The sequence below is a fragment of the Zonotrichia albicollis genome, chromosome 1 (assembly GCF_047830755.1).
Source record: "Zonotrichia albicollis isolate bZonAlb1 chromosome 1, bZonAlb1.hap1, whole genome shotgun sequence".
Taxonomy (NCBI): Eukaryota; Metazoa; Chordata; class Aves; order Passeriformes; family Passerellidae; genus Zonotrichia; species Zonotrichia albicollis.
The window spans coordinates 29,177,998-29,191,242 of record NC_133819.1 but is presented as its reverse complement, the minus strand read 5'-3'; the positions used below and the strand labels follow the sequence as shown (position 1 = coordinate 29,191,242).

Sequence of the window (13,245 nt, the reverse complement as noted above, 5' to 3'; positions counted from 1 at the left end):
GCCTAGAGCAAAGCTTATAGCCAAATAGAATCCCTGGTATTTTCCTATACTTAAATTTTACATGTGTCCAGTGTTGCTTTAAAAAATATTAAGAGATGTTTCCTGTGTTATAACTTTAACCTGTCTCATTATTTGTTATGTCAGTTTTTGTCCAGCTTTACTACCAACAGATCAGACATGGTCTATTTTATTTTAACTCAAGTGACTCATATATTCTTGTGATTACAGTATCATAAAGATCAAAAGTACACATTTGTTCTACCTCATTTAGACTTCTGTATTTCCTACATGCTTGGTATACATTAGTTTTTGTAATTTTATATAGAATAATACAGCATTTTAAGCTCTATAAATCTTATATAAAAATTATACTATTTTTCTGGTGCTGGATTCTTTTACTATTGTTTATTATTAGAATGGACTATTGATACAGGAAAGGCATGCCTCAAATTAATAAAGTTGTGTATGCTAGAGTGAAAATACAACTTTAAGACTTATGTCATATATTTGTGTTCAACTATTTTTTTTCACTGCATCCTGGATCAGTGGGCCAAGGCCAGAGATACAAGATTTGAAGCCAAATGCCAGCTCTTGCGTTTTGATCACAACCACCCCATGCAGGGCTACAGGCAGGGGGAAGATTAGCTGGAAAGCAGCTAAGCATGGAAGAATATGTGGATGCTGGTTGACAGCAGCTGAACATGAGCTGATGTGTGTGCCCAGCTGGCCAAGAAGGCCAATGGCATCCTGGCCTGGTTTAGGAATAGTGTGTCCAGCAGGACCAGGGCAGGGATTTCCACCCTGTACTCTGCGTTGGTGAGGCCACGTCTTGAATCCCGTGTCCAGTTCTGGGCCCCTCCCCACAAGACATTGAGGTGCTGGAGCCTGTCCAGAGAAGGACAGTGGAGCTGGGGAAAGGTCCATTGCACAAGTCTTAGGAGAGTGACTGAGGGATCTGGGGGTGTTTAACCTGGAGAAGAGGAGGCTCGGGGGGGCCTTATCCTCTCTGCAGCTGCCTGAAAGGAAGCTGCAGCCACACGGGAGCCGTTTTCTTCTCCAGGGCAACCAGTGGCAGAACCGGGGGAAATGGCCTCCTGCTGTGCTAGAGGAGGTTCAGGTTGAACATCATGAAAAATTTATTAGTTGAAAGTGTGGTTAAGCATTGGAATGGGCTTCCAGGGAGGTGATGGAGTTACCATGGCTGGAAGTGTTCAAGAAATGTCTGGACATGACACTTAGTGCAATTGTTAAGTGATGTGGTGGTGTTTAGTCAAGGGTAGGAGTTGATGGTCTTGTAGGTCTTTTCCAACCTTAATGATTCTATGAATATTGCACCATGTACATGACAATCTGAAATTATCACAATATTTTGTCAAGGATTCCAAATAAATCTCTAAGTAGCACCAAAGCATTGAATAAACTCCTAGTAATTAATTTAAATGAAAAATGAAGGAAAAAAAAGGCAACCCAAGAAGACCTCTGAGAAAAACATTTGACAACGATGGTTTAACTATTGGACTTGATGATCTTAAAGCTCTTTTCCAATCTAAATGATTCTATGGTTCTGTGATCTCAATAAATTAAAAAAAAAATAAAGAAAAAGAAAAAAAGAAATTTTTGTTCTATCCAGTAATGTTCAGGTCAATCAGATCTACTCTTAAATAGTCTGGGAGAAATGCCTCTTTGACCAGACAGACCATTCTCATCTAGATCATAATGGAAGTAAAAAAAACCCAACAACTTTAGTCAAAGGGCACTAAAAAACTAATTTTTCAAAAGCCACAGAATGCTTCATGACTGTTACTGACAGACAGAAATACTCCATTTCGGTTTATTTTCGCAGGTGATTCAGAAGGTCTATGGCTTATATTAAACTATATCCTTCCATTATGCATTTATTACAACCAATAAGTTAGGTGTGTTTATAACCTGATAGACACCTGTGAAAAACAGAAATTAGTTTCTGTTGGTTTAGCTGTAATTTTTATGAGATGTCAAACTGTATTTAGAAAGTATCAACTGATCCAGTCCCTGATGGTAGTAATTGCAGCAGCAGATTATTCCTTGCCTATTTGATCTTTGACATGTATTGGTTTCTGTTTAATTTTCTAATTTAAGGAGAGAATATGATCTGCCCTTAGCATACTCACAGAAGTCAGTTTTTTTAAGGCATCTCTTGTTTAAGTCTTTCTACCTCATCCAGCTCTGGGAGCAGAAAAAGGTGAGCCACAACTATTAACCAGAAGTAACATGGGTGAAAACAGGTGAGGAATGGGAATAATTTTAGCAATACCTCATGCAGACTGGAAAAAGAGACATAAAATTGCTACAGATATAGGGAGGAATACAATTGGTGTTATCAGAAAACACCCATTAGTAAAACTGAAACTTGCTGAGGAATTGTATGGTATTTGTCAAAAGGATATTTTTCACTTATGCATGCACATTGTGTACTGGTCTTATTTTTTGTCTTAAGACTTGTTTTGCCTTTGGCTTTCGCTCAGTTTTCTTTAAAGAAAAGCTTTGGAAGAGAGAAATTGGGAATTCTTCCTGCTTTCATGCCCTGCACAGCCCATCTGGGCTCCCTGAGTTCAGGTGAGCTCTTGTGGCCCAGTCCTTAAATTCTTGCATCAATCAGATCATACCTAGGAAGATGGCCAGATTCAGGAAAAAAAAACAGCCTGTTTTGTTTTGACTTTATTTTCCAATGAGGAAATTAAACAAGCAGAGGACCCAGGTAAAATAAAGGAAAATATGTAAAAAGCATACATTAAAAAAGTATACATAAGTTCTTCTAAGTAGCAGGACACCTGTGATTACCATCATATCAGTAGCAAAAGCTCTTCTTGAAACTCGAGAGAACTTACTTGTCTTTTCAAGCAGAAGCTGTTTGAGACAAAAGTCTATTGGATGGTGAAAGAATTGGGTGAAAGAATCATAATCAGGACACTGTGATAAATAAGTGACAGTATGAAACAATAGACAAAATATTGTTATTAGTTTCCAGGTCCTAACAATTGAGATTGGTCTATTTCTTTGCAAACTTTTTTTTTTTTCAATTTTCTTGGACCTATTTTCTCTGCATTGCATGCTATAGTCTCATTTAAATAAGCAATAAGGGATTTCAGGAGTTTAAAAAAATGTTACAAAGTCTATTTCATCTATTTCAAGTACTTGCAGTAGTTTTTTAATCGATTTCTTAAAACAAAAATGTAAATTTTATCAAGAAATAAGACTTTGAATTTAAAAAGCATTTTAACAAAACTTGACTGTTACATGTTTTAGTAATGTAATATTTTAGTGTTTGTATATATATATATATAAAGAAAATAGTTTTATTCTTGTGGTTGATTTGTGGAGTTGAAGGAAGGTTTTGGTAAAGAGCAAAAGTATTGAATAGTTTGCCGATAAAAAAGGAGATGCTTTATTTGGAGGGAAACTATCTCTGGCTCTGGTTTACAAAGTCATATATTTATTGTTTATAATTCATATACTTATTGTTTATATAGTAATATATTTACAAAGTATGTCTGTTTATTCATTACTAGTTTACTGGACTGTGAATATTTCCTATAAGGTCAGTAAGATATGAATCAAATTTAACTCATGGAAGTGTTTGCAAAATTATGGCAAACAGGTGGTATTGAATGGATCACATTGGAAATAGAATGTGGTGGACTGATCTGTTCTCCCGGCCAGGATAAGGAATATCATTTTACTTTTGTTTTGCTGCTAGTGTTTTGGTTTGTGTTTGTTGGGGTTTTTTTGTTGATATTTTCTTAATCTAGAAAGTATCATCTGTAAAAGTTAAAATCAGTAATACTCCAGCGTATTAAGTAGAATTGTGAAACTGCAGTATCTCTTGAATTCGATTCTAGAAGGTCACTTTGAATTCAAAAACCATATGCCAAGAAAACCTTTATATTTTTTCATTCTAGTATATTGCTTCATTTAATGAAATTATAATTTCATTTAATTTGGACATGTAAGCCAAAAATAGACACAGATCTGTCTGATTTTCCCTTTCATTTAAATTAGAAACACACACATCTGTCCCTGTCAGGTTACAAGGAATCAGAAATTTACCATTCAGAAGATTTTGCTAAAAGTGATCAAAGGGATGAAGGTAATTAGAGGTGATTACAGCCATTCTCCTAGTCTGTTGTTCAAGATTGTGTCAGTGAATATTCAATGACATGATGATTTAACTGGAATTCCTAGAAACAGGTGATATCGTCCACAGCCTGTTACATACTGTCTTACTGTAACAAAGATCCAAGAAATTATTTTAAAATTATTAAATTAAATTATTTTAAAATTATTTTATTATTAAATTAAATTACTTTAAAAACAATAGGAAAAGAACTGTTTGATTTGCATGAAGAACCAAACTCTGGTTCACAAAAGAAAGTTCTTGCCCCATTCCTGATAGCTGATGCTTTTATCACTCATAAATTCATTATTTGTTTGCTGCAAACTTTCAAATCACGTGCTTACTCTGGAGTGAAAGAAGACAAATTCAAAAAACACCAGGAAGATAAACATACTTTCTTTAATGCAGACAGTGACTTTCTAGGTCCAGCTAGGCTATATATGCAATACAGACATCAAAACTTAAGCATGATTCCAAGAAACAAAGAGATCTTACTGCTTCAATCCAGCCTGTCTGCCAAAAGGGTTTATTAGATTTTCTGACCAACCTGTAGGATCAAAGTCTTGTCATCATTGCCCTTGCCAGAACACAGAAAAGGGCAAAGCTGACAACACTATCATTAAACATAAATACTTGCAATAACTGTAAAATAAGTTCCAGTTTTCCATGTTTCACTTGCCCCATGAGGGGAGAAAAGTATTGTCTTTCTAGATATATATGGCATATAACTCTGCTTTTTGTTTTAAATAAAAAGAATAACAAAAGAGAGAGAAAATAAAACATTCATAAGGGAGCACACTGTTCCTGTCCTGCTAAGTGTACGTTGTGCTTGAGCACAGTATAATCAGGAAAAACATTGCAGGATGAAGTTTGGAGTTCCTTCCTTGCACCAAAAAGCTCAATGGTGATTCAGAATGCCAGTGCTCCACTTTAGTAGTGTCAGGATGAGCCTCCTATTTTAACTCTGTGTGAACTCCTATTTTAATAATGCTGTGCACCCAATAGCTCTGAATACAATATGCAGCACAGGAGCCATGATCTTTTTCACTCAAAGGTGGCTGTTGCATGATAATTAGGGTTATGTTGGTGGTTTGCATTTGATGGGCAGCAATCCAGACAGAAGAATCCTCCCTGTTGAAGCTGAGTTGCTAGTGAGGCCAGAAATAAAAGGCTTATGGGACAAGAACATGATCAGTAACTGCAATTTGGATCACAGTAGTTAAGTCCTAGAGTTTGAATGTTGGCTTCTGTTCTTTTCACCAAAGACTTCTTGCAGGCAACAGCTGTGAAATGTTCACTTCAGCAACAGTGAGCTTGACTATTGCTAATCTGCCTGCAAAAAACCTAAAACTAAAGATTGTACTTAAAGAATTTTATTTAGGTCACTTCTATCTATTAGGTCCCTGGAGAATTATCAAGATAAATGTGAAGTGAGCTACGTAGAGATGTAACGCAGTTCAATACATTCTGCATCCTGGAAAAATAATCTAAACAACTCATTTACCAAATGAATTTAATGTAGTAATGAAAGGATATCACATTAATAATGTTAAAGATTCTGGTTTTTGTTTTAAAAAACCCTCTTTTTCCATCTTAACATATTACACATAATGCTCTTGAGTTTTTCTCGTTTGTATCATTGAGAATCTATTTAGTTATAGCTTCAAAGCCAACAGAAAATTTGAAAGACCCTTCTTTGTTAAAATCACAAAGTATAGGCTGCTGACTGTCTTTTTATCTGTTTAGAAAGGAAGATGAAGAACCTCACTTGGCTATATTTTAGTTTATTTCAGGGCTGGCATACTGATTTATGACTTTTGGGGTTTTTTCCTACAATTGCCAGAATGTATTTGTCAGGCTGCTGAAAAATACTGAAATTGTATAGCAATTTTTCTCCTGGAGTTTGTTTAAAATGCTTAACTTGATGTATGACTGAAAGTGTGACTTGCTCCATGCTCTGCTATTTGTAATGCTGCAATTAAACCAATCAGTTACTGCAAGTTTTTTCATTTTTAGCAGAAAAATTGATTGAAATTTCCTGTATGTGCTCACCTTTCCCACAAAGCTTAATTGGACCTATTAAGAAAACAAAACGGTTGCATCCAATTGTTGAAACAGTTAATTTAATATTCATGTAAGATGCCAATTTGATTCAAACCTTACCTCCTGGTTGAGGTGTAAAACAATGGAAAGTGACAACAGCCTGCCTTCAAGATAATTTATTATAGACACATTTCTTAAGTCTGTGTGTTTATTATATAAATATGCCTTAAACCAGACTGTCCATTAAAACTAGGCTTTCACCTCCCATTCCTACAATCCAGATTTATCAGAAATTCACCCTCTTTGAAACTCTTTATGATCCCAACATGCCTGATTCCTCTCACTTGTTTTATTTCTAAACTATAAATATTGTTTTTTTACTACTCAGTGTGGAAATTCAGCTATATCCATTTTACATGCTTCCTGGAGTAGAAAACTGCCTAATCAGATAGGAAAACAGTTGGCGGTGTATAAATCAGAGTTTGCCAAGGATTTCAAAGTGTGAAACTGGCAGACGAGCACATATCCCAGGAGTTCTGCCTTTCCCCAGCTTCCCTGTAGAGATTTTACATGGCAAATCTGGTCACCAGAGCCATCTGTATAAATACATGGGTGTGTTGTCCTGAATTAACACAGCAGCTCTACTGGGGAATGTAATTAAGGTCATATTTTAAAATTTCCCCACCAGGCTGTCTGAAATACAGATTTATATACCAGGAATAAGAATCTTACCTTGATTTTGATGAGGAAATGACTTGTAATATGTGTTTTACTACCAACTAGTCTAACACAAAGCCCAAAGTTAAGTTGAGTGCCCCGTAGTGATGCTCCAGGGATGAATTTACCCTCTTCTGTCCTGCAGATCAGTACCACCATGATATTGAAAGTAATGCTGTGCTACAAACAGCTTTCCTTATGCTCAAAGGAAAAAAAAAATTAAAAAAATTATATGTGAATAGTTTTGCTGTAAGGTTGCCTGCTTTACTCAGTTGACATTCCTTCCTAACATTGAAGCTGAAACAGAGCTAAGTAAAGATTCATGTGGTAGTGGTGACAGGAGGAGTTGTTACACAAGATGTAAAGTTTCCCTTGGATTTCATGTCACGATTTTTTCTCATTACTTAAACAAGAACTACATTGAAGTGGTGCAGGTACCAGGCAATAAAGATTTCCCTTGGTGCTGACAAACTCTGAGACCGCAGACGGAGGTGCTTACATGCCACAAGAGATATTCCATAATGTTCTTTCCCTTTAGGCAAGGAATTGCTGTCACAATGGAAACATCTTTATATAACAACTATTGTAGGAAAAAAATCCATTTAGTTTCTGTCATATATATTTGAAGATTTCAATTCCAGGATATTTTATTCAGTATTGTATGAAAAGTATTTCTAAGTATGCTTTATTTACAATGCTTTTGGAGTTGCTTCAATTATTGTCAGTAGTTCTGCTTTACTGTTTAATGATACCCAAGCAAAGCAGAGGAAATATATTGGTTTTTAAAGAAAAGAAAAGAAAAGAAAAGAAAAGAAAAGAAAAGAAAAGAAAAGAAAAGAAAGAAAGAAAGAAAGAAAGAAAGAAAGAAAGAAAGAAAGAAAGAAAGAAAGAAAGAAAGAAAGAAAGAAAGAAAGAAAGAAAGAAGAATACATGTTTTGTGGGAACAACTTTTATAACATATATATATGACATGCCTACATATTTGATTTGCAGGTAGTGTATTGAGTCCATTTCTAAGGATTTTGACAAGTGAAAAATTATTTTTGTGGCAATGGGATGTTAAAAAAATGAAGGAAATCGGAAAAGAGTTTTGTTGGAATGTTGCAGTTCATCTATGGGTCACTGGATGGGAGTTTAGGTGCACATGATGTGTTAATTGAGAAAGGAAAAATTGCAGACAGGAGTTGATTTAGAACAGTAGGTGTCTGTATCAGGGAAACAAACACAAACGTAAACCCCAGTGTCATAATGGTCAAAATACAGATAAGGTTATCATTGGACAGCAGTTGGAGTATTTAAACTTTTAGGGTACTGGTAGTAATTTTGCTGTATTCCCCAAATCACTTTAGTTGATGATACATAGAATAAGAATATTTTATATTCACAAGCAGACCTTTTTTTCTTTTGAGTAGTATTAAATAAGTTTTGAAGTACTGATGGCAGGGTTAGGGAACAATGACATTTCAGCTATTATTTTTTTACTTTTTAGAATACTTTCCAATAAAAAGATCAGATGCAAAAATTAGAGTAGCAGACTTTTTAAAATGAAAATCCCAATTACGAGCATAAAAACTAAGCTGATCTTCTTATCACATTTGTTTGGTGTTCTTTAAAAAGTTTAATTTTTTTTTCTAATATGTGATCATGAAAGCTCTTACTCTAAGAAACCGATTTGAATACAGTGATATTGCAAGCTGAAAATGTTTTTCTCTCTGAATGGCTGAAACTTAGTGATCTGTGTGCTTTGGTGACTGGTTGTACTTGCAGTGTAAGCCAGGTTGTTTCTACAAAGAATGCTTATGAGCTCCTTTAAACTTGCCATTCTCCAAGGAAAATGTCTGGACATAATAAAGACACAGAAATGAGGACAGACTGACAGATGAAAGGTAGATGGGTAAGCAGGATACCTGCCACAGCCTTTCTTCTCTCTGGATTATTCTTTTGAACCAGGGCTCTTGCTACACCACATTAAATCTTGCTATGAGTCAGTTCTTACAAAATTAATTTCTTTCAATACGACTGCAGTAAGTTCCTGTCAGCTTGATATGACCATGTCAGAATCATGTCTGGTAAAAATTGTCTTGCTATCCTATCCAATTTACTTAGGTGAAAAATCTGCTTCTAGGAGTTTTGCCCCAGGTAAAATGGCAGAATAAAGAAAAATTCAACAAATTTAAACAAAAGAGCTATGTTGTTTGACATGTAAGTGCTGCAAGAGCTTTCAAAATTGAGCTTTTCAGTGGTAATATATTTCTGTATGTTGGAAAGATATATGGTTATATTTATGGCATTTATGTATTTATATTTTTTTTGGCACCAAAATTATGGATTGCTAATGTCAACATACTAGATTTTTGCTTCATCAGGTAAAGAGTTTTGCACTCCCTCTGAGCTTTAAAGTCATGTGGTTATGATTGTTGTCTCAGATGATATTTTCCTCAGGGTGGGGCTAAAATGTCTTTGCAATGGAGGTGACCTTGAGTGAATAATTAATCAAAATAGGCTTGGGTATCAATCACTAATTAAGACATAGAGAAGATATTTCAGTAGATTTTTAAATTTCATCACTCAAAGAAAGACTGTTTTAAGGGGTGAGAGCGGTTTCATTATCCAGAGAAAATACTTCCACTATTATTAGTCAGAAAAATTTATTTAAAGTTCTGCATATAAATTTATATGAAGTTATACCCTGAGGTCCTTAGAGAGTCCCAAGGCAAAAAGTTCTGCTTTAGCATAAGGATGTGCTATGTAGACTTTCAAAAGGATGAATTTTAGTTTAAAATTTTTAATTCAACTGGCTGGATATTGAGACCTGAAGGCATTCATTCTGAGGACATTTTGTTATAATCCACCTGTAGGATAAAGGTGAAGACTGCTAAGCCTTACTGATTCCCTGCTCTCCTAGTGCACACTTAGTTTATTTTTACAAAAACTCTTAAATAAAATTATATTAAACCAACTGGATCAAAGTTAGTTGTGGTCTGTTAGATAAATCAGTGCTCTCTCAGGTGCTGGGGTGCAGTTCAATTCAAAACATTTGTCTCAGATTAAATTAATTTAATGGTCACATCTCACATATCTTAAAACAGTGGGAAGTTCTGCTTGAGAAAGGCAGAAAATGGAACTAGCACGAATGATGGATTGTTTCTTAACTTTAGGTGGTCTTTTCAGACTTGAACTTATTTTGAGGGAGAGCTGTTCCTGCTTATGTTGTCCTTGGCTTCTGAGTTAAATGAAACAAAACAAACTTGTCTCAGGATTCTATTTTTCCAGTCAAGTGTGAGCAGGATTTTAAGAATGATGGTCCAAATATTACAGTTCTGTGTATGTGAAGAATTTTCATATTTCTATATTCCTTTAATTGCAGAAATTCTCTACTTAACCAACTAAGTAGATGTTATTTTTGCAGTTATTGAGGAGAAAAAAAGTTATTTTTTCCTTTTATTATCTTTACCTGATTGATAACAATTTAAATGCATTTGAGGAATATCCTAAGTCTGCTTCTTGAATCTAAATCTACTTGCACTTGCAGAACTGTAAATGAAGGAGACATGGAAGTGCTGTATTTCAGGGCTTTGTTCTGTAAACCTTAAAGGAATGAAAATCTTTTTTTGATTAATGGACCTGCTCTCATGAGTAATGACTGTCCCTCTAAGTGTTGGTTGGTTGTTTTTTTTTTTTTTGCCACTATTATCTTATGTCTATCATTATATTACAGATCACCCCTTCTGGCAGTATGAGTATTAAATTCACTAATTAAATTCTCTAAAAGGAAAAAAATTATAGATTCTTGAATTTGTTTTTTAAGGTCTAAACATTTTTATTTAGCTGCTTTAATGCCCCCTGCTCCCTTTTAATTGCAAAACATTATGGCCATAATCAGACATAATGAATAGATACCATTTCAGAATATATTGTGAATAGATGTCCTTTTTGATCATCCAGTGATTTCATCAATTTGTGACAGATGGATTTGTCCTTGGGATTAAAGAATAGTTGCTGTGTTCAAAGAAGATACTTCCACTATTATTAGTCAGAAACATTTTTCTTTTATTATTTATTTTATTAATTTTTGTTTGTTTGTTTGTTTGTCCACACACTTCTGTTGAGCTAACCAAAGCACTGAATTTGAAGTCAGTGCTGGCTTTCCTCTAATTCCTAGTAGCTGAGAGTACCTAATTTAGCAGAAAGCCTGACCACACAAACTTAATTCGTCAGCATTTTCTGACAAAGCTTGAAACACTAGAAGTGGCTTTTGGCAGTGGGTACTTTCTATAATTTTTGGGTTGGTACTAAAATGATCAAGGCTATCTTTCTGTACTGTCAAGTCATTGCCTTAGATTGTACCTCCATAATGAATTTATGCTTGTCTACTGACTCTTCATGCCTCCAACTCATGACAGTGACCATATATTGGACCAAAATCAGTAACTGATCTAGTTAAATTGACTTAGAAAAACAAAACAAGAGCAGTTTTGGTTTGCATCAGTTACCCAGTCGGGTTTGTTGTGTCAATGTGTTTGTGCCAGGGTACAAGAAGGTTACTGAGAAGAAAAAAAGCAGTCAAATGTACTGAAGAGGGAAGGAGTATTTGTTTCTGGGTCAATGGGACCTATTTGCAGACATAAAGTGTTTGCAAAACTGGTATCATATCATAGAGTTGCACTGAATCCCAAGCATGTCACTGGATAGGGGTAAGAAAAATGAGTGAAACAATTTGTATGGAATCACAAAATCATCAAGGTTGTAAGTGATCTTCGAGACCAGTGAGTCCAACCATCAAGCCAGCATCACCAGAATGACCCCTAAGCCATATCCCCCAAGTGCCACATCCAGATGCCTCTGGAACTTTTCCAGAGATACTGTCTCCACCACCTCCCTGAGCAATTTATTCCAATGCCTAAACACTCTTCCAGTGATTTTTTTTCTAATATCCAGTGTGAACCTCCTCTAGCACAATTCAAAGCCATTTTCTCTTGTCCTTTCATTTAGGACATGGCAGAAGAAACTGACCCACACCTCACTACCTCCTTTCAGGGAGGTAGAGAGCAGTGAAGTCCTTCCAAGCCTCCTTTTCTCCAGGCTAAACAATCCCAGTTCCCCCAGTCACTCCTCACATGACATGTTTTCTAGACCCTTCAGCAGCTCCCTTCCCCTTCTCTGGACATGCTCCAGCACCTCAATTCCTTTCTGGAAGTGAGAGGCCCAAAACTCAACACAGTACTCAAGGTGCAGCCTCACCAGTGCACTGGGACAATCACTTCCCTGTGATTCCATCTTGTTATCAGTTCATGATTGCCAATTTTCTCAAAGATTCTCATGGAATAAAGATAAAAACAATTCACTTTTAGATCTAAAGAAATTTGCTTCTGGATCAAAAGAAATTTATTTTATAACTTGCATTTTGATGTTTTTTAATGAAAATATTTGTAAGTGTAATACAGTGATATGGTTCAGAAAAAGATATTGCACTTCTCTCTTTCTAAGCAGTTCTCCAGAAGATAAGCATCCTCTCTTTAGCTTTTTCTTCTTTTCATTTCCCTAATTCTTCTTGGTCTTATACAGTATTTTCAAGTTCATTAAAACATTATTTTTTTTAAGCTTATCACCAAACTTGGGCCTCTGGAATGGATACTTAATACTCCCAGTCATCACAGAGTTCATCATGGTAAGATAAAAGTGAAACCTCTTATTCCTTTTTTCCTCAGGGTCACTATTTGTATTGTAATAGTAATCTAGTAAAATTGTACTGTAAAATCAGTTTTACAAAAAGATTTTAATTTTGACCTCTACTTCAGAAGTGGTCCCTGTTCAGTTAGAAATTTCACAGTTTTTAAAAAAATATAATCAGAACTTGTATTTCATTTAAACATTTTTTTGTTTAAGAATAATTATTGAGGAGAAATTAAGTCTGGATAACATGAACAGTTAGAAGACTTTGAGAAAAAGATTCAATGTTTTTAGGTATGAAGAGTGATAGAAAAATACTTCATCCTTTCCTGGCTACGGAATCATAAACACTCTTTTGCACTCAAATTCAAGCACTGTATATGTGGAAAATATGGCTAGGTTTTAGAAGAACTTTTAAATATTTTAGTGGAATTTGATTTCACCTGTTTGAATTGTTGGTAAATCTCATTTCCCAGAAGTGCATAATGGTTGATTTTTATCAGTATTCAGAGGCCTTCAAGAATGTACTGCTTGTGTAAATTGTGCTAATAACTCCACTGCATACTTAAAAATCTCATTAATGTATCTCAGACACAGAAGTGGATTTCACAGATGTTCTTAGCTCATTCAGTATGCAGAGATAGTAAGTTTAAAAAAAAATG

The 13,245-nt window shown here is 35.1% G+C and overlaps 1 protein-coding gene across 2 annotated transcripts in view; it reads left to right on the top strand.

The window, feature by feature from the left end:
• AGMO (alkylglycerol monooxygenase) overlaps positions 1-13,245 on the top strand; it is a 187,072-nt gene that overhangs the window by 84,019 nt on the left and 89,808 nt on the right. For both annotated transcript variants that reach the window (XM_026799496.2, XM_005480836.2), the window contains exon 6: positions 12,515-12,581. In XM_026799496.2, the coding sequence (XP_026655297.2) occupies positions 12,515-12,581 (67 nt within the window). The remainder of the gene's footprint in view (positions 1-12,514; positions 12,582-13,245) is intronic.